Consider the following 20,471-nt stretch of genomic DNA (forward strand, 5'->3'; position numbering starts at 1 on the left):
CGGTCATCAGGAGTTATCCACATTTGCCACCCAATTTTCCCGCCAAATGCTCCTCGGTTTTTTTATTCCCACTCTACTTTTTTTTTACTAACGCGCCTTAAGAATTTCCGGAGAAAGTGTAAGAGAAAGTGTAGTCGAATCTTAAAATTTTAATATATTATAATCATATTTTAAGAATTGTCTTATTGATGCTATTGTGTCCCTCCGTTGATTCTGTTTGATTTGAGCCACGGGAAAAGTTTACGTGATTTTCTTTTTTATATTTTCAAGCCAAGTGGCCTTGACGTAACAACTTCCGACGCCACATTCGGAAAAAATTGAAAATTTGAAAAGAAGAAAGAATGAAAGGTTAATTTTTTTTTTAAAAAGAAAAAATAAGAAATCGTAAGGGATAGATAAAGATTAGAAAAGGGCTAAATTTTATTTTAGAAGGAGAGATATCATGCTGTTGAAGGGCCGCGGCGGTGCTGCCCCCCTACTAGGCCGGTGAGGGTTGACGGGCCTCGCTAGTAAAGTTGCGGGCCGCGCTAGCGCCCCTCCCGACCAAACATTGATCTGGCTTGGCTTTTTTTGTGGCATTTTTTTCTACTTTCTAGTCTAACTTGATTAAGGTTTCAGAAACAAAAAACTAAGATTAGGCGGAAAGCGACCACGGCATTGATGCATCTTCAATTAACATCAGCAACCGTGTAAGAGGAAAAAAAGAAAAAGAGCAACCATATTTGTCCTGTCCCGCAGGTAAAGTCACTTCTTTCAATATTAGAGAAGCTAATGTCAAGTTCTTGGCGCAAAAAACTTGTCATCGCATGGAGATCAGAACAGAGAATTAACCTAAGGGAAGCAAAAGGCACAACCATCTTAGTTCACTTCTGCTCATGTTTTCTGCGCTCAGATGTCCTAGCTAAACATGTGAGAAACTCATGCAATTTGGAAATATAAGCTCGGTTGGTCACCTACTTATGTAATCTCCAACACTGTTGTTCCAGAAGGATTTTCCACCACCAACCTCAAGTCGAGGAGTAAAGTCATCTTAACATCATATAACTTACTGCCCTCCATACATCTATCATTTCTGAGTGAATTCATAATAATGGACCTAATTCAAAAGTTGGAAGGACATTTCATGGCAAGTAATAGAAAACATATATGTCGACCAAAAAAAAACAAAAAATAGAGAACATATGTGTAACAAAAGCCTCCGCAGATTAAAAAGCCATAACCAGAGCGAAAGAAGCCAGAGAAAAGAAGAAGAGGAGGAAACTATGCCGAGCAGGTCCTTGACATATAATTCTGATGAAACATAATCTTGCAGTCTGTAGTCAATGCTGAGTTATTTACTGATTTGACGTACGAGAAGGGAAGCGCGTGAAAGAATGCATTATTGAAGTTTACAACAATGATGCAGCATTAAACAATTTAATCCAGTACTATCAAATAAGCATATACTACTTCTCATCTCCTGTTCCTAGGATGAAGGCAAACTGGCGATCGGATGCAACACCATTTGCTTTTTCTTGAACGCAAATCGCAGAATACGCCCAATGTGATGCAGCGAAATTTAACTGTCAATGATGGCAAGTCAAGAGAAGTATGCCACGCCCAATGTGATGCGGCGAAATTTAACTGTCAATGATGGCAAGTCAAGAGAAGTATGCCAGGATCAGCATTATCGTTCAGTACTACTTTCTGGCCAGACCGCGTCAAATGGACGTAATCTTCTAGGACAGCTGATCAGTTTCAGAAGCTCTCAATAGTTCATCCCATGTGGCCAACTTTTCCCTGGGTTTGTTTCTCAAACTCCCAAGCCTCCTTTCTTCAGAATCTATCTTTTCCCAGGTACTGAATGGCACAACTCTGATGTTCCGATCATCTAATAACTGGAGAAGACCATCTCTCCCTGGCTTTGGTAACGATGGCACCAATACCCCACGATCTATGTCCTCAGATATACTCGCAACCTGCCACATCAATTAGTGAAACTTTAAAGACACATCGACATGAACAGGCTTCCACTCACTGAACAAGAACACTCTTAACATTTCATGCTGAATATAGCACTCAGTATGAGAATTAGATGCAGTTCATTATAACAACGGAAATCTGAAAATTTTCTACCGAAAGACATTCATCCTAGGAAACGTTATGGGGAGATGCCAGAGATGTGTTTCAGAAGTTTCAGTTCAAAAAAGAATGCTTCAAGCACCGTCGATGCTAGAGACGACAAGTGATGCTTGAGAATGGCTTTGAATTTAAAACTTCTTCAATTAGACCACTTACAGTTTCTTCTGCACAATAAAGGTTTGTAGCAATAATTCCAGTTGGCCCTCTCTTTAACCATCCGCAGACATATAGACCTTCATCAATTGCTGATTCGCCAGATGTATCACGCAGAACTCTGCCCATAACATTCGGAACCACACCTGGAGATGAAGCATCATCCCATGATCAGAAGAATTATTTGATGCCTATTTTCCTCTGTTTAACATCCCTTATCCTCCTATTCACAAATGGGTCATACGAAAAAGATGAAACCACTCTGCAATATGATAGATAATTTATCCACTTTCTCCTGTAAATTGGGCAAAATTATTTAGCAGAATTCTCAAAACCCGCAAGGTTGTGCTCAATATCAGTGATCCATAAGAAGGCTTGAGGATTTTAGATTTGTTCATATTTAAACACCAGAGAGAACTAATGCACAAATCAGGTACCAAGCCACTCTGTAACAGTGGATTCATTCATTCATTACCTGCTCGATGATCAAATGGTAAGCCATCAACTGGTACTGATTTGTAACCAATGCTCTTTAGTACCATCCTACACACAGCGAGACAGAGAGACCATGTCAATTAACGCCAGGGATTCATAAGTACACTGTACTAGTTTAAGCAATTGTTTTCCTTTCAACAAATTACCTATAAGGACAAATATATTAAGTTGTAAAAGAATCACTTCCATGCTGTAGGCTCTTGATTATTCTTTATCATGTCAATTAAGTGGTATACATCATTTGAAGCCTCTGTATATTTTTCTCCGATAGAGCAAGCACTCATGTGGTAAAGCTGGCCTTACAACTTTCACATTTTACTAGTCTGCCAGAAAAACAGTGAAAGGACGAACAAGAGGAAAACATACTCGCATTCAATGTCTTGAAATTCTCCAGTCCCAACTGCAATTTGCTTTCCAGCGCCATTACCTATTAAACAAAGTCAAAGGAGGCTAAGTGATTACCCCTGGCATGTTTCGAGCCAAATTTGAGTCAATAATATTAGACCATTTCATCGTTAGCCCTGTGTTGAAAGGGCTCATCATCCAGTCCATTACCACAGAAATCCAAGCAGTATAAAGGAAGAGATTACAAACACACCCATCTTTTGAGGCTCAAACATCAGAAAGAGATTGTATGACCAAAATAGGTCTTTAATTCTCGGATAACAATGTAGGAAGGCCATGCTGCCATGCTAGATCAAAAGATGCACGCTGTTACCATAGCAATGACAGCAAGGCAATCAACATTCGCCAGTGGAATGGAGCCCAGAAGAGCGAGAACCGACTGAGATAACACAAACGCAACAGTAAAAGGTTACCTGTGAGAGCAGTCTTCTCCAAGCGAACAGCTGTCACATGCCCATGTCCATCATCCAGAAACCTATCTGGTTTGCGGAAGAAAACAAAGTGGAGTTCATGTTGATCGGATCTCGGACTTGACCGATTTGAGGTGGCTGCCTTTGACAACAACTCGTAAACCCTCCTCCTTATCCGGTCGTTCTTCAGCTCTTCCTTTGCCAAATGATAACATCGAGTTGTTGATCAGGCATGAACACCATCAAGAATTACCAGTATCAATTAAAATCTCCAAGACTTTTTATTTTTTTTATTATGAGAAAATCTCCAAGTCTTTAACTATATCTCATCTTGCAATCTTGGCTACAAATAAATCTCTTTTTAATAAATATAAGTAATTCCTATTTGCTCAAGCAAAAGCAAAGTGAATGTATGTGTAGAAGTACCTCATCCTCTGGGGTTTTGAGTAAATCAGATTCCGAAATGCCAACATATAAATCTTTGATACCTGGCAATTGGTGCACAACTTGTCCTTTAGACCCAGGATCAACAGGCAAAAATAAATTCATCTTTCACTAATCATCTGAAAAACACAAACTAAAATTTGAAAGGAAAAATACAGGAGATTCAATGTGTAATTTAAAAGATGCCAGTAGTCACCAAGAACTTCACGTAGCTCCTTCGCGGTACAAGCTGCTTGGGCTGGTCCACGCCTTCCAACCAAATACACTTTCCTGAAGTAAATTTATGTCATCAAGGACATCCAAGATTTAAAAAGTCAAGTCTGTAAAACAGCTTAAGACTCAAGATATATAAGAAACCTTATAGTGCTTTCCTGCAAAGTAGCTAGTGCATGGTTAGCAATGTCTGTTGTTGCTAATTCAACTGTAGGCCGCAGAAGAATGCGTGCAACATCAAGAGCAACATTGCCCTGAAACAGAAAAAGAATGTGTTATCTACAGCATCCAACTAATGTTAATAGGTAATCATGATGTCACAGAGGGAGAGAGAGAGAGAGAGAGAGGAAGGGGGAGGGGGGGACTTAGCATACGGTCAAACTATCAGTCTAATCAGCAACTTCATCAGGTATCCACAGATTAAAAAAATACCTGGCCAAGAATTACAACTGTCTGAGTATTTCTCAAATCCAACTCCAAATTTCTGCAGTCTGGGTGGCCATTATACCACCAGACAAATTCTCGAGCTGAATGTATCCCAGAAAAGTCCTAGAAAAGTTCCAAAGAAACATAAAAGCAAAATCATCACTTGTATGTTTAGCCTATAAATAATTGACGGCCAAAAACCTTTCCAATTCTTCACATTGTAACACAGATAAGGCAGATATATTGAAATATCAAGAACAGAATAAAGAAAAAGTTACATAATATCATTTGTCATTACGTACTTCACCCAGAATGCCAAGACTTCTGTCACTTTCAGCACCATAAGCAAGCACAACCTGCTCGATCAACAATCAAACAAGTCAGATATAAAAAAATGAAGTCCAGCTGTTGGCTAATTCCATCATGATCTAGAGTGAATGTTACCACGTGGTACAGATTGCGGAGCTCTGGCAGAGAAATAGAGGAACCGAGAGTGACATTGCCAAAGAAAGAGCAGCGCTCGTGATGGCAAACACGAGAAAATTGATTAACCACGATCTGTTGCAAGTCTCTGGTGAATAAGCTCAATTTAGAGAAATTTGCATCCCAAACAAACAATGCATTGGCAAATAACATGAAAAGCAATTCATAAATAACTGAATCATCACTAGGTGGCTCTCGGCATGTAATGTGAGAAAAATTAATCACCGGTGGTACTTAAGCAATTGAAAAGCTTCATTCGCAAGGTGACATTCCATTGTAAACCATATCTAATGATATCGGCTGATGCATTGAAAGATCACGACATTTGTCTTCACAGTTATTTCTATTTAGCAAAAAATTACGATTAAAGAAGAAAACAGAAAGTTTCCACCATCCCTTTAGCAGTCATCGCTCAAAATATCGGAAACGGCATGAACCAGCATGTTGAAGAAAAGATGATAATAAATTAAGATAACCTAAAAAGAAAACTTCACCTTCGTGTCAGGATGATCCGGTGCCACGCCCGAGCGGACCAACCCGAAAGGCGTGGGCAGACGATCGATTATATCAACCTGCGCGGCTTCGTGCCTCTTCAGCATCTGATGGCACAGACCAAATCATTCATGTTCACAGATGCGTCAAATCACACTTGCCGAGCCTCAAAAGATTAACACTTTCGAGGCTCAAAACTCCCTAAATGCTAATGCACACACCATATCCATGCGAATTATTCACTACGTTGCTTTCTTCTCAGCTTCATTAGGGCACGCCTACTTACGATTCCAGCTATCACTAAAATCTCGCCACAATCATTTCTAGTTCACCGAGAGAAGAACGACCGATCACATCGATGGATCATCAACACCGAGCAGAAAATCAAACGCGAAATATCGACGGGCGCGTAACGGGAGTGAACTACCTTCTCGGCAGTGTAGAAACCCGCCGGTCCGCTCCCGACCACGCAGACCCGCAGAGGTTTCGAAGAAGCGGTCGAGAACCTTCGCAGGAGCATCATCCGGCGGGCCGCCATTCCGCCACCGAGATACGTCACGCGGGCGGCGGCGCAAGGGCGGCGATGTTCCGACGGAGATTAGGGCTTTAGAGGCTTCCGGGAGCGGCGGGAAGTTACGCCTTTCAGGGGGGACGTTCTTCGCCGGGAGCAGCATCGAAGATCCGAAAATGGCGTCCGAAGGTGAACGCTCGATCTCGTAATGGGCCTGATGATACTGGGCCTTTGGGCTCAGATGGGCCTTTGAGGCATAGATGCGGTCGGGCCTGCCTTTGAGCTTTGTACGATTACTTTTTTTTTTTGTCTTTTTTTTTTTCAATAAATTAGGAAAAATTACAAAATCCATTTTCGAACTTTTTCCTCGGTTATGTATTGATCGGTTGGGCGGGTCGAGCTAAAGTTCCAGGCTTCGAAACTGTTGCCGGTGGCCCGACTTGGGCATTGACTAGGCCTCGACAAGATCATTAGGCCGTCGGGATGTTCGAAACTTCCTGACCGAGGTCGCCCGTTAGTTGCGCTATCTCTTCGGGTCACTGGGCGATGATCAGATCTATAGCAATTTCTGAGCTTGTACTTTGCAGCCTCTAGTTTCGAAATCTACACTTTACAACAGCCTCTATTCTACACGATTTCTCAAACTCCAAGATGCAAAAGTGAGACTTTTTGGATGGTGGAAATGCAAAGCATGCATTTTGAAGATATAAAAAAAAGAGAAAGTTAGAGACGGTTGGTTTCGACGGTCCAAAGAAACTGACGGGTTCGAATTTAATATTGGGATCCTTTCGATTACGAAAACCAAATAGATTAAAATAAACAATTTCGGAAGCTATGACCTCCCGATCACAAGTTCGAATCTCCCGATCTCTTCTTTGTCTCGGATTCAATGGAACTCTGAGTAACGCGCAAAGAGGCTCAAACCGAACATTGCGACCGTAAGCGTGTAATTTCAATGGGTACGCCACCGCCGCCCAAGGAGGATGCCGCCCCTTCCCACCTTGTTTACTTAGTTCTAAATTCTACACCAGAGCCGAGCTGCTTTTGGAATTCGATCAAACTCTCACTTCTCCTAGAGTTTCCATAAGTCAAAAGAAGGAGCTCAAGTCAAGTGAGCTAGCCGGAGCTTGTTGCTTGACTCTACTCGCTGTAGGAAACTCACTTTTACTGAAGTGAAATTCAATTGGTTAGTAAAGAAAAAGGAAATCTACACAGAGACAGTAATGCGTGCCCTTGATATGCAACAGACCTATCTTTAAAGCAATTCACGACCGGAATTTCTTGTCGACCGTCACAAAATTCACTAAGGTCGAACTGGGGAGATTTTATTCAAATCCCACAACACTCTCATCGTGCCAATCTTGGCCTCCGCCTCCTCGAATGAGCTGCCCGTGGTTTCAGACGGGTATGGAAGTTGGGACCATTTCTGAACCTTGAGCTCGGTAATGTTCACGACGCACATTTTCGATTCTTCCAAGATGCTCCCATTCCACTTCCCATAAACCTGATGCACCGTCCCTTCACCGATTTCCTCTCCTCTCGCATCCATGATGGCAACGTGTTGGCCAGGCTCAAGAGCTAATTCAGCTGGACTAGGATTGACAGATTCTGATAGAGCCGCCCCAGATTTTTCCGCACTGTTTCTTGATGCGCCCCAAGTAATACCTTTCGAAGTTGATGGAACTTCGTTCCCTGGGCTCTCCGGTGAGTCAGGCTGCAACGCTTGGCCCTGTTCAGCCTGCTTATCGGGCAAAGAATCGTCAACTTCAGGCTGGGCTCGGATATCTTTAGCAGCACGCGCCAGCCTAGCTTTCCGATTGTTCAGCCTGTTGATACACAGTGCAACAGCACGATCAGTTTTCCTCAAGATAATCCAATTAAAAAGCATTATAAGTTGCCCGAATGCTACTTCAGAGCAACGATTATGCCTTGTCCACTGGGGGAGCTTTATTAGTTTCTTTTTGCATATAAATCTGCACAAGCATGCTAACTCTTCACCATTAATCTGATATGAGACAGCATATCCAATCAAGGAACTCCTTATCATTGTTTTCACTTTATCGTGAAATTTCATTTCACAATGATTAGTTTCCAAAAATAGAACAGAGCATAAATCTAGCACCGTCAAATTATTTGCCTCCACACAGAAACCAAGTGCATTTCCTAGAATTAGAGTATCCAGCTTATCAGATCAAGCTTTCAGCAAAAACACAAGATTGAAAATTCTCAATCATCAGAGCATCAGAAAAAAAAAAAGCTAGAGAAGTTTTTCTCACCAATTCTTTAGCTGTGAAGATGTAACTTCAGAACCCTGGACAAGGTGAAAAGACGGAAAAATTCGTCAATGTTGAATAGTCTATGCTGTTCATGAAAGGAAAAGAAGAGTGTAAATTATGCTTCATCAATTTAAGTCATAAAGAATAGTTAACATACATAAAAACTCAATCTATCAGCCCATGATTGAATCGAAGCGGCATTTCGCTGCATTTCTGGTTCATCCAAGAGGGCCCTCTCCATGAGTTTCATCTGTTTCTCATTCATGATAGTGCGTTTGCGTTTTCTTCGCTGCTTTTCTTCACTATGATGGGTTTCAACCTTCTCATCCTCTTGACCTGCTGCAGACCCACTTTCGGACACCTGCTTGCCCAGCTTCGCAAGATCACCATTCTCTGTGGGATCTGCAGAGTTTCTTCCTTTCATGGAGCTTGTATCCGAACCACTTGTTTCCACAGTCTGGACATCCCCATCAGCTTCTCTTGAAATTCTAGAGGCAGTCCCGCCAAATTTACCATGTTCCCCCCTGCCTCGCCTCAAAAAATTGCTACGCTCATCATGCTTGCTTCTGACATGTAGCCGGTCCAAGTCGGTGAGAGTGGAGTTTTCAGACATGCCCTCTCTCAGGTTACCGCTTCTACCATTAAGATTAGGGGGATCTTTTCTGGGTATAGGATATAAGCGTCTCCCCACACTCTGAGCTTCCTACAAAAATTACTTTGTCTCTGGTTCAGGTTCAAAAGGAAGGTCTAGACACAATTACTTATCTCGGATTAGCTTAGTCGTAATATTTATAGAAATCAAAGGATCCGAGACATTGCATTCATATAAATTGTCTCACGTTCCTTAATAGCAGGATGGCACTCAGTCACTATCGCCTAAAATTAGTATTGACTTCATGTTTCGTATGTTAAGTTCACAAGGTTTAGTTGCCATTCTGAGTTTGGACCTCAAGATTCTAGCTACTAAATTACAAGTCCCTATCTAACTGTAGTACAGTACAATGCTATTGAAGGATTTTTGCATCGCCCATTTCTAAACCATTTCACCAAAGTGATAATCAGAACATGAACAAAAATTAAATGAACTCTTGAAATTTACCTGATATTTGTCACTCATATTGATTTGAGCAAACTTATCCCAAGATCTGGACCCATCCAGTTTGCTTTCCTGGATTATTCCAATAGCATAGTTCAGAACATCCATAATAACAAGGATTTATTGCACTTTTCGAAAAGGAGTATGATTTAGAACAAGAAGAAATAGTTTTCAAAAACCAATTCTCACTTGAACTCCGTTCTCTTCATTCACGCTGGGTGTGATCAATGGTTGTAACTGGTTAAAGAATACTCTGCACGAAAATATGCAAAGCCACAAGGTCAAAAGACGTTGAGAAAGGTAACAGAATAGACTACAACATTTCTCAAATTTATTTATCACCATGATACTATAGGAGAGAATAAGATACAGTACATCCATACGTATAGGTATACACGTATATAACATGTATCAGCACTCTATCACAATGTGTATAGATACATGTGTACATATTAGAAGACATGAGTTGAGAAGTACCAGTAAAGGATGATCTGTGGCATTATGTTTTCTGACTCTCCTCTCCCAGTTTCATTTCTTTTCTTATATATCATACTGCCATTTAAGTACATTTACATGAACTCTTTATATTGTGGCATTATGAATGAGCACCATACGTATTTGAGAACTAAATAAATGTGACCAAATTGCTCAGCTGAGTGTAAGCAGCAAAAGCACTATTAAATTGGAATATTAATAGGGAAGTACAGGGCTGGGAATGCTCATGGATAGAAGATATAATATGCACTGTCAGGTTAAGATCTACTGCAAAGCTGACCATACGGAGCAAACTTCCACCCGCATAAGATTCCTCCCAACAATTCAGAAAGTAATCTAGCTTCTCTGGATATTCAAGAAAACCAACAGCCCCTGTTTTCTAAAAATAAAGATATATCGAGACCAGCCAAAACAAGGAGTGATAACCAAACTAAAATTAAGGTTGTGCCCCATTTAGCGGGCTGCCTCATTTTGAGGCATTATATCTTTTACTGGTCGTCAAGTCCAAACCATCCATACTCTATTGTTATGGCGGACTATATATATACAGAATCTCTTCATTTAATTTTCTTTTCACCATGCGTTTGGTGCCTCTGTTAAGATAACTAAATTTTTCTAACGAGGATTCAAGCATTTAACATGTCGCAATTGTCCTGGCAGGTACAGATAATAAGCATCATGCCAGAGGTCATAGGCTTACAGAGACAATGACCTAATACACGCAGACTACGCAAAACAGCAGATCATTTACCAAATTGATTTATAGATATATTTAAGATCACACCTCACTATACTCGGTTAGAGACTCAAAATAACATGCAAACAAATTTGCAGCTTTCAGGAAAAAAAATATTAAAGGAAATGATGATAGTGATGACATTAAAATCACCTCAATAATTGTACATCCTCCTCGTTCAAGAAGGTCGGAATTAAGGACTCTGCATGACTTAACAATGAACCTGAACAATTAAAATCAATCATAAGAAACAAAAACTATATATGGAAGTAAATAACCTCGGAGTTGACTTACGCAGATTTCTGAAGACAGTGTCAGCTCTTTGAGAATCGGAAGTATAAGAAAATTCAGGCGATGGTTTACCCGAGTCCATGTCCACCTTCAAGCACTCTAGAAACTTGTGAAGGAAGAGATTCCTCTCTTGCTCTGTAAAATGATGCGCTTTCAGTGGAGTATGACATAAATTGAGTTCGAAGCATTTTATGCAATCACGGCTATAGATTTAACCTTCACAGATGTTGGGAATAAAGCAATGGAGGTTTGCAATTATTTTGACAAAAAGTGATGTCCTCTGATGGGCATACGAAGATCGAGGAATATTATTAGGGATGAATGCATATTCTATATTCAACTTGTTCGGAGTGTTTGATGGTGAAAAGGCATCCAAAACCCATCCTGTAGCTGCATGTAAATCATATTCCAGGGATGCATCCTCTTCCCTTACTTGGAGATCAGAACAACACCAAGTGGATAAAAAATCACCATGAGAGAGGGAAAATATTGCAGAGAGAACTTCGGTCTGCAAAAAAATGTAAAAGGCACATTCAAGATCTTACCAATATAATATTAAGTGGCGTGATGGACAAACAATAACCACATGGTTGTAGAAATATATCCTTCCAAAGCCCTAGAATTATACTCCAACTAGCCATTCTCTGGACTGCATAACCATATAAAAACAAGATAACCTATTGCAAGTGGAACCTTTGCATCGCTTTAAAACCCCAAACAGTCCCCCAGGACCGACCTCCCGCCTGCGGAAAAAATTAATAACAGAACACTTTTGCAGTCACATATTTCAATTTGGTTTGGTGTTTGAACTCATTAAAGCCAGAAAAATGAAACTTTGGCACCAGTAAAGAAAACTGACACTTCTTCTCAAGGATGCGAAGAAACCAAGATGAAAGAAAAGAAACTGAATATTCAGTAGAGATCGGGTAAAGGTATCTTACAAAGTATGTTGTGATATAAGTTCGAAAGTTCGAGTCATCGGAAAAGATATCAGCTAAGCGCATTGCATTGAGTTGCAACAGGCCCGATGGATATTTTCTGTCAGAATGTGCGGCGGAAGATTCAGAATTTCTGCCAAGTGCAGTCTTCAATAAGTTGAGAACCTACACAGAAACCACCACTTTATTACAAAGAAGCTTATTAGTGCAAGGACTCCTGGCTCAAGAACTGAAGCGTCAAAATAAAATCTAGAATAGGGACTCTTTTAACAAGGAGCATCTGCAAAATGAGCCTCTATGACGTGACATGGAAAATGATACGAGATGTGATGAGATTAACTTTACTTTCACAGGTCACTAGGAAGACTTCTCAAAAAGTCACGACTTCAGCGAGTAAAAGATCATGACTAACATGTCAACAGAGATAGATAAACACATTTACTCATGATATAGAACGTAAGGACATTTGTGATCTTGTTCTGATTCCGCATAATCTTCGCATGCTTTACTTTAGGTCTTTCTACCTGTTGTTCTTGTACATTTATGATGTACTAGATTTTCTCTATATCCTTCACCACCGACTAAAAAAAAGAGGCCATTTGTACATCCTCTGAAAAGAAACTTAACAGAATTAATTCTTAGGTAAAACATCCGTCCTATAGAAACCATATCTCCCAGCATATGTAAACCAACCTCCAATACAACGAATTTTGCAAGATCCAAGCTCTGCGGACAACTGGCAACTTCGTCCAGGTAAGAAATACTTTCAGCTTCACAAAGATGTAACAGCTGCAGATTGACACCCACCACATTAATCTCGGCTCATTTGCCCAAAAGAATTCCAGACATAGACTGAGCAACTAATAAGTATATCTAAATATTAAACAAATATTTTTTTCCAATCAACTCACAATTGATAACATTTTAGCTTTAAGCCTGGATATTGCAGCTACAACAGCGGCGGACTGTTTCAAAGATGGAGTGATCTCCAGCTTGAAAATAGTTTGAGCCAGAAGAAGAACACCACCTCTTCCACACAGTTCCTGGTAGAACATTAAATATCTCATCAAAGTAAAACACAGCGAAGAATCGTTGATGAAACCCCAATGTCCTAGGTACTCTGTTTTGAAGATAAGAAATCACGACTGATTCATGATATGTGCAACCTCAGACTTCATGTGATTTTGTGTAATTAGCCTACCAGTGTTTCACAAGATAATGCTTCATCAATAAGTACTTTTGTTGCCTCCTTCCTGACTGAAATCCAAGCACTATAAACTTGCATGTTCTCCTTTACCTACCTAAACCTGTTTTTTTTCTTTTTTTTGGGGGGGGGGGGGACGTTGAAATGCCTAAACCCGTTTAAAGGTGCTAAATATGGACCCTTTTGTGAACATGAGAACCTCTATCTTCCATCTGGCAGGAAATACTATTTAAAGCTCTTGTTTCTGAAGAATAAATTGTATCCCGAAGGAAAATCTAAATTGAAAACATGAATCTGCTATTTCAGAGACCTTATTCCTGAGCACGCGCTCCCGAAATGTCTTCTGTTGGCATAATGAATGAAGAAACTGCAGAGATGCCTCACACTGCTGGCAAAGGTAGTTAACCATTTGCTCTGCTGTCAGATTCAAATTTGCACAAAAATCATTACTATGAGGTGACAGCTTGGTCCTGAGAGATCTAGTCATCATACAAACTGCTCGAAAGGCTACATCCATAAATACGTCAATCTGTAAAAACAAACGTTTATAATCAGTACAGTGCCATTGGGGCAGAACCCTAAGGTACATGAATTATTGATCTAATGTAAAACTGGACGAACAAAAAGAGAGAAGAAAAACTTTCATAAGCAATTGCTTGTTGCTAACCTAATTCCATGGATGACTGTCAAAACAACATATCGGGCCAAAATTATACCTTAGGGTGTGCAAGCAATACGTGAACAAGGTCTTGCCACTGTGAAGATATAAATCCTGTTAAGAGATGCAGACTGCACGCTACTAATGCTGAATACAGGAGGGGCAGAGGACTTGGATCATTGTTTCCCTGCACCAATAAGAGAAGCTTTTGCATAATGAAGACGTTCAGCAGGGAAGACATCAAAAACAGGAATAAATGGAAACCTGCTTATTATATCCACCGAGGACGATAAGCAAATAAATGACCAGATCAAGCATCTGTTCTGACACTTTAACATCGTCCAGCAAAATCTGCCAAACATAATAGAAAGAATAAATTTCATAAACCATGACACTGCAAAAGAACAATCCAACAAATGATATGACAAAAGAACAATCCATCGAATCCACTAGTAGGCTTTCACAAATATTTGAAACAAAACATTATAACACTACTTCGCCAGAGATATGGAGATAAGAGTCTGGCACAAGTCAACTCAAGCACCACCTCCTTGTTCAATTCTAGAACTGCTGAATGGTGACATTTGTACTTACATGGAGTCATAAAATTGAAAATTGAAAATTTCAGTCACCCTCAACTTCAGTAAATTTGGAAGAAATATACAGAAATATCCAACTTTACTATAATATATGTCATTTGAAATGCTGATTTAGAAGACCAAATAATTTTTTTAATATATACCAAATACTATTAAGCCTGTAAGTGGAACAGCTCAAACCATATGATGGGAACAGACAAAAGGAAGGAAGGAGTCAAAAGTAACGTTATTGGAGAAAGGAATTAGTTAAACGATATTGCTGAGAAACTACCTGTTCCAGTTTAGCATGGCGGGGTGCCACTTCACACAAGGAATGCAAGAGTCGTACGCCAGATAATAGGTATCTGAACATAGCTTCATCTCTTTCAGCTGACATGAGCACAGCAATAAGGTGCAAGGGGAGAAAGCCTGCAAGTTTTTCCATATCAACCTGAAACAATAAAATCAAGAACTGACCAGGTTCAAAAATTAACAGGACTGCAGCTGAGATCCTACAGATTGACTACTGACCTTTATTGATGATCCTTTAACGGTTAAGCAGTCAATTACAAAATTGTCAGAGTCTCTCAATAGTTTATTGAGCTCCTGCGAGTTAAGCACATGCAGCTCCTTAACTGCTGAAAGCAAATCAATTGCCTGTTCACAGATACAGAACAAAATTCCATTATGTGCACTTCTAGGTTAATCCTCATCAGAGACCTCTTAGGCCCCGCCCATGTGGCTGCAGATGCATACATGCATCCATTTGGGGGGGGGGAGGCGGGGGTTAAGACACTTACTTGGACAGCACTACATGAAGTTTCTTCCTTAGCCATCCTCATATCAAGAATATCTGTAGGAAGATGGAATCGAATTGAGTAAAGCAGGCAGAGAAATGAAACAAACCCATATATGGGACAATATAATGCAGAACAGAGGACACTAGTCTACAAGTTTCCATGCATAAACCCTGCAAAGTAGTCAGAGAGCTACTAGGGTGCAGTATTCCCAGGAGAAGACGGACCTGGACACATAGTTTATAAAGGTACTTGGCCAGATCACCAGAAATTCCATTGGTAAAAGATAATCATCCATAAGCAATCAATTGACGACAAACTCACTGTATACTGCAATCTATACACGAATTCAGACATGCACTTCTGTGCAAAATCGCTCTTCTTCACTACTCAAATGGCGTATGAGCACGAGTCGCACATTGAATCTCTGTAATGCGTGAGCTAAAGCAATACGACTTGTCGAAGAGCGAATGACATGCTCTCACCGACGCAGAACTGACCAAACCACACCATCGCCATTCATATCTCACTCGATAAACTAGCCTGCCACCTGAAAATAAACTACAAACCATATCTCTCCGACTCATCTCACCACGCGTAGCTTAGTCAAACTTCTCGGCACCTCGCATCTATCGGTGAACTCCGCTCTGAACAATCACGCCGTCGACAACGACGATTAGAAAACACGAATCGCGTGCCCGGCCAGCCTACGTGAACTCAGTGAAACAGTACCGCGCCTGCTCCTTCGACCTCTCTCATTCGGCATTCCCGCGGCTCCAACAAAGAGCGCGAGAGGCCCCCGCCCCGCCCCTAAGCGACGCATCTCGACTCGCCTACGCTTTCCGCCATCACGGCCATCACCACAACCACAACACGCGACTTTAATCACAGAGAGAGAGAGAGAGAGAGTGGGGGGGGGGGGGGGGGGGGGAGAAAGCGGAGCTCACGGGAGGCAATCGGCGATTCTCGACGGCGGCGGCGGCCTACGGCGGAGATCTCGAGCTCGGGAGTGCGAATTCCGGCGTCGCTCCGACTTGCATGGGCTCGAGCGAGAGGGAAGCGAGCGAACGACTTTTGAGGAAGCTTGGGTCAATCAATCGCTCTGCTCGATCATTGTCTCGTACCAAATTTCTCTCTCTCTCTCTCTCTCTCGAGTTGCTCGCTCGCTCGCTTCACTCATGAGCGAGAATGGACAGTGGGCTTGGGCCCAACCTTCCATTATGGGCTTTAGGTTCGGGCCCATTCGCAGCTGAGTCCTCTTCGCACTCGACAAATAATGACATAAATGATCCCTGAACTTTAACTAAATATGTAATGTGATTTATGAAATTTTAATCCGTTCAACATGGTCCATGAACCTTAGCCCCAATGTGAAATACGGTCCCTAAACTTTTAATTTATTCAATATGATGCCTAGACTTTTGATGTATGTTCAATGTAGTCCCTGATCTATATAAAAGTGTTCAATGTTGTCTTTCCATTAATTCAAGACTAGGGTTAATATTAAATATTTTCATATACTTTAGAGATTACATTAAACATGTACCAAAAGTTTAGGGATCACATTGAACCAATTAGAAGTTCAGGGACCACATTACACATTGAGCGAAAATTCATGAACCATATTGAACTAATAAAAAATTTAGAAACCACATTGCACATTGGGCAAAAGTTCAGGGACCACATTGCGAGAACAATTTGTGTCATTTTCTCAATCTAAAAATTCTCTTGTCGTTTCAGCAATTGACGAACGCTTGATGTTTCGCAAACTCCAAAATTTACTCGTTTAAATTTCATCAACTTATATAACATGGCAAGATGATGTAACATGCATAGAGTTTCGTCTAATTTTAGGCAAACAATTTTAGGCTCCGTTTGTTTCATCGAAAATGAATGGATTGAAAAATATCTTCGTTAAAAATGATACCTTATATCGCTTGTAAAAATAAATGAACGAAAAATGTTTTTATCATCCACGAAAATGTCAAGATATAAATTGTTGTTCATAATGAAAATATTTTTCATTAATTAATGATTGCGCGCTATATAAGCCATTATTTTTTAAAAAATGTGTTCTGAAGCATTCATTTTCTGCGAAATAAACGAAGCCTTATACTAATCAAGAAAGCAACAAAAACTTAGTGTTAGATTTTGTGGGACCACCAACTGCTCTAAAAGTTTAAGTCTGGTATTTTTGCTTGGCACTAAGCGTGAAAATATTTAATTGGAGAGCCAAATAGAGCCTCAAAAGATTTGAACTCAGAACCTCCAGCTCTGATACCATGTTAGATTTTATGGGACCGCGGTCCATTGCCAACTGCTCTAAAAGCTTAAGCTGTTAGATGAGGCGTGATTTAATATTTAATTATTCCAACATTTAGCGCGTAATTATAATTGTCACGTTATCATTTCAATCTTTAATTGCATCTTATTTCCTTTGAATGTTCCTTTTATATGTAATGGGATTTTCGGCCGATGGAAATATTTGTTTTTTAGATTGAATTTGTTTCATATATATATATATATATGGTGATCGATTGGGACGGTGGTTGCTTTAATTTTCATCTTTTGCTTTGATATTTACGATTTGAATTTGGACTTTTGTTAGCTATCGTTGTAAAATAGACCAGCTATAAATAAATATATAGGGGTAGACATTTAATTTGAAGTCACTCAAAGTTTATCCTCATGACCTTCTAATTTTTTATTTTATTTTGAAGTCACTCAAAGTTTGTCCGAATTGCTTTTTCAGTAAGATGGTGGCCGGATCGCAAATACAAGATTGGAAAATCGGACGTAAGCATCAAATCATATCGATATTAATCTTGGACCATTTCATGATGGCTTTAGAGGTCGTCGGAGTATGATTATGCTCGAAGCGTAACTGTGCCGCAAAGTACTGCAGCCATTGAGGCGTTTGCCAAACACCTTAGAAGCCGCAATATCTATACTCCAAAGTTGTGCGAAAACTGTACCAATCAGTCTCTTAGAGTGCATTTGGTTCGGTCCTAGGAGAAAGCCTCAGGGAAAATGCAAAGGGTTTTAGATTAAAGGGTTTATTCAAAATGAAAATAGTATTTGATAAAATGTATTTAAAAAACGCATTTGGTAGCAACTTTGACTTAAATGCCGTTTAAAAAAAACCGCGCTTTGTAAATGACTTTTGGTATTTAAAAAAAAAAAAACTCTCAAACTATTTGTTGGCAAAACTCAGCCGCCGATGAGCCAAATCGGTCGGCGGAGGCCTAAGGTCGTGCGACCTCAAGCATCGCCTAGGGTGTTAAGAACATAGTTTGAGTTCTCATGTCAGTTGCAATTAATTACGAATGGTCACTTTTTCAAATGGACGTTAAAAATGCCTTCTTACAAGGCGACCTTGAAGAAGAAGCGTACATGGACCTTCCCCAATGTTGACACCTAAATTTTTTGCCCAAAAATCATTTTCGAAAAATTGGAACTTGTTTTTCCACAAAAATATTTTGGAATTATTCTACTAAAAAAAAAAAAAACGGAAGAGCAAGGGCCAAGGATTCGAGTGTAGCTAGCCGAGACCTGAGGGATCAAATTGCAAATGAACCAGCAAATTGGGGCCAAAATGCAATTTCCAAAAGTTGGGGGACCAAATCGCAAAATTTGTAAAATTCGCCCCCAAGTCCTTAAATCATCATTTTTACCCCTAATCAAGCTTGAAATTGAAAACGGGCAAGGTAAAATTGATCAGATCAAGCCAAAAGGACTAAATTGGCTCAAATCGGGCATTCTCGGACAAGAAAGTGGCTAATTTTGAGGGACTTTCCTGCAAACTTGGGCATGGAAAATTGCAAATTCTGATTATCATCTTAAACTAATATACTTCAACTTTCAAACTGATCAAAAATTCCGACCAAATGAATGGATTAAAGCACTTAAATTAGCTTCCAAAAACCGGTCCACGATTTGGTCTCAATTCGAGGCTACTGAGTAGCCAAATTTGTGGCCCCACCATATCCTACTCAGCCAGCCGATCAGCGTGAACTCTGGCCGAGGTGTGAGACCATCATTAGGAGTGCAAATGGACAAAAATTTGCCAGGGATAAGCTGCTGAAGACACGTGATAATCTCAGTCAAACCTGCTCACTCAACAGCTGCAAATTATGATGATTTTGGAGTCAGAAAGTTGGTGAAGAGACTCAGTTTGCAGGCTTGGTAAATGGGCAATCACGGGCTAAAAATCGGGTTGGATTTGATGGATAGGATCTCTGAAGCACGTTTTTTTGGGGGATAAAAATAAAGGGATGAGAGAAGAGGAGAGGAGTTCACGGTCGTTCCAAAAACTGACCCTCAGACGAAACTCAAAAAAAACATAAACCCAGAAAAGTCCCAGACTGACTTTTGGAGAGGAAAGTGAGATTTTCGTGAACTTCGAGCCAAAATTAGCCAAAACCTTCAACTAGAGAGTGGAACTACATTCAAAGGGATTTCCAACCATAGGTCGCACGCCCCAAATGGATGTCGGGAAGCCACCCAAAATCCCCTCGAAAAGCAGCCCATTCTCGGGTCAAGAGAGAAACCCAGAAATCTTCTAAGTGTTGAAGTCAGACGGTTACTGGTGAGGGAAAGTGGGAGTTTTTGAGAGACATGAGGAATATATGAGGATACCTGTGACTTGAAAATTAAACTGGAATACATCTAGTTTGGGTTAGTGTCAAATTAGTCAGAAAAGGAGGTCGTTGATTCTGGTTTTGGAGACCAACAAAAACCTTCGTTGTCAGTTCCTTCTTTGCAGATCTCATTTTCCAGTTTGAAGAAGCCTAGTTCCCCGCGCCCTTGGAAGACAGGTTTTTGGTTCCCTCGGCCAAGGGATACTTCAAAGAGAAACTAGGAAGCAAGGTGAGTATCCTCCATGTATTTTTGTTCAATTTTGAATATGTTTTAGTTATGAAAAAATCAAGAGAAAACCAGCCCAGAGAACTGATTTCTGAGGCTGGAATTTTTCTAAGTGTTAGAGCTCCTTCATGAGCCCTAAATGTTTGACTTGTTACTCCTCTTTGCATGCGTTTTCTACCTTCGTGAGCTTGATGAATGTTATATGGGTGTACAAATTAGGCTGAGATCCACTTGGTTTGGTCTTTGAAGCCCCGTGTGAACCATGAGATCGCTTGCAACTTGAGTCAAAAGCCAAGCTAACCCACATTGATTCATGGCTAGTCATTATGAACCATGCATGTATGCTTCTTGGGGGGTTGTTTCGACGTGTTCGCTTGATCATT

General features: G+C 40.4%; 2 protein-coding genes across 5 annotated transcripts; both read right to left on the bottom strand.

The window, feature by feature from the left end:
* Positions 1 to 1,605: 1,605 nt before the first annotated feature.
* Positions 1,606 to 6,321, bottom strand: LOC115690448 (NADPH:adrenodoxin oxidoreductase, mitochondrial). Its single transcript, XM_030616785.2, has 13 exons — positions 6,070 to 6,321; positions 5,645 to 5,749; positions 5,112 to 5,225; positions 4,970 to 5,023; positions 4,674 to 4,790; positions 4,386 to 4,495; positions 4,225 to 4,298; positions 4,011 to 4,072; positions 3,588 to 3,780; positions 3,136 to 3,196; positions 2,750 to 2,817; positions 2,278 to 2,420; positions 1,606 to 1,958 (listed from the first exon to the last, which is right to left on the bottom strand). Exons 1-13 carry the CDS (start codon positions 6,178 to 6,180, stop codon positions 1,719 to 1,721), a joined length of 1,452 nt encoding a protein of 483 aa, XP_030472645.2. The 5' UTR covers positions 6,181 to 6,321; the 3' UTR covers positions 1,606 to 1,718.
* Positions 6,322 to 6,890: 569 nt separating this feature from the next.
* On the bottom strand, positions 6,891 to 16,361 carry LOC115690447 (nodulin homeobox). 4 transcript variants are annotated; one of them, XR_008815720.1, is made up of 19 exons: positions 16,170 to 16,361; positions 15,226 to 15,278; positions 14,957 to 15,082; positions 14,718 to 14,876; positions 14,112 to 14,198; positions 13,906 to 14,034; positions 13,500 to 13,718; positions 12,897 to 13,028; positions 12,679 to 12,774; positions 11,989 to 12,150; positions 11,264 to 11,555; positions 11,051 to 11,182; positions 10,910 to 10,979; positions 9,715 to 9,778; positions 9,529 to 9,597; positions 8,587 to 9,132; positions 8,430 to 8,464; positions 7,403 to 7,979; positions 6,891 to 7,300 (listed from the first exon to the last, which is right to left on the bottom strand). XR_008815720.1 is itself a non-coding variant. In XM_030616783.2 (18 exons), the coding sequence occupies exons 2-18, from the start codon at positions 15,265 to 15,267 to the stop codon at positions 7,457 to 7,459; spliced, it is 2,883 nt and encodes a 960-aa protein (XP_030472643.2). In that variant the 5' UTR covers positions 15,268 to 15,278; positions 16,170 to 16,361; the 3' UTR covers positions 7,302 to 7,456. The 4 variants fall into 4 exon arrangements, 3 of the variants coding, with proteins under 3 accessions (XP_030472643.2, XP_056163721.1, XP_056163722.1); XM_030616783.2 differs by lacking the exon at positions 6,891 to 7,300 and having other exon boundaries at positions 7,302 to 7,979; XM_056307746.1 differs by lacking the exons at positions 6,891 to 7,300; positions 16,170 to 16,361 and adding an exon at positions 15,815 to 15,833 and having other exon boundaries at positions 7,302 to 7,979.
* Between the last annotated feature and the right edge of the window lie 4,110 nt (positions 16,362 to 20,471).

Source organism: Syzygium oleosum, unplaced genomic scaffold, assembly GCF_021117445.2.
Source record: "Syzygium oleosum isolate NSW1041296 unplaced genomic scaffold, Sole_v2.1 Sole_v2.59, whole genome shotgun sequence".
Lineage (NCBI taxonomy): Eukaryota > Viridiplantae > Streptophyta > Magnoliopsida > Myrtales > Myrtaceae > Syzygium > Syzygium oleosum.

What these genes read in the sequence shown, in the direction of transcription:
- LOC115690448 (XM_030616785.2), bottom strand. Translation starts at nt 6,180, where the DNA reads ATGGCGGCCCGCCGGATGATGCTCCTGCGAAGGTTCTCGACCGCTTCT. An exon ending in GTCTTGGCATTCTGGGTGAA is followed by an intron (nt 4,791 to 4,969) that starts GTACGTAATGAC and finishes GAACTTTTCTAG; the next exon opens with GACTTTTCTGGGATACATTC. An exon ending in GGAGCTACGTGAAGTTCTTG is followed by an intron (nt 4,073 to 4,224) that starts GTGACTACTGGC and finishes ACCAATTGCCAG; the next exon opens with GTATCAAAGATTTATATGTT.
- LOC115690447 (XM_030616783.2), bottom strand. Translation starts at nt 15,267, where the DNA reads ATGAGGATGGCTAAGGAAGAAACTTCATGTAGTGCTGTCCAA. An exon ending in TCGGTGGATATAATAAGCAG is followed by an intron (nt 14,035 to 14,111) that starts GTTTCCATTTAT and finishes TTATTGGTGCAG; the next exon opens with GGAAACAATGATCCAAGTCC. An exon ending in CAAAATTCGTTGTATTGGAG is followed by an intron (nt 12,151 to 12,678) that starts GTTGGTTTACAT and finishes GTTTCTGTGTAG; the next exon opens with GTTCTCAACTTATTGAAGAC.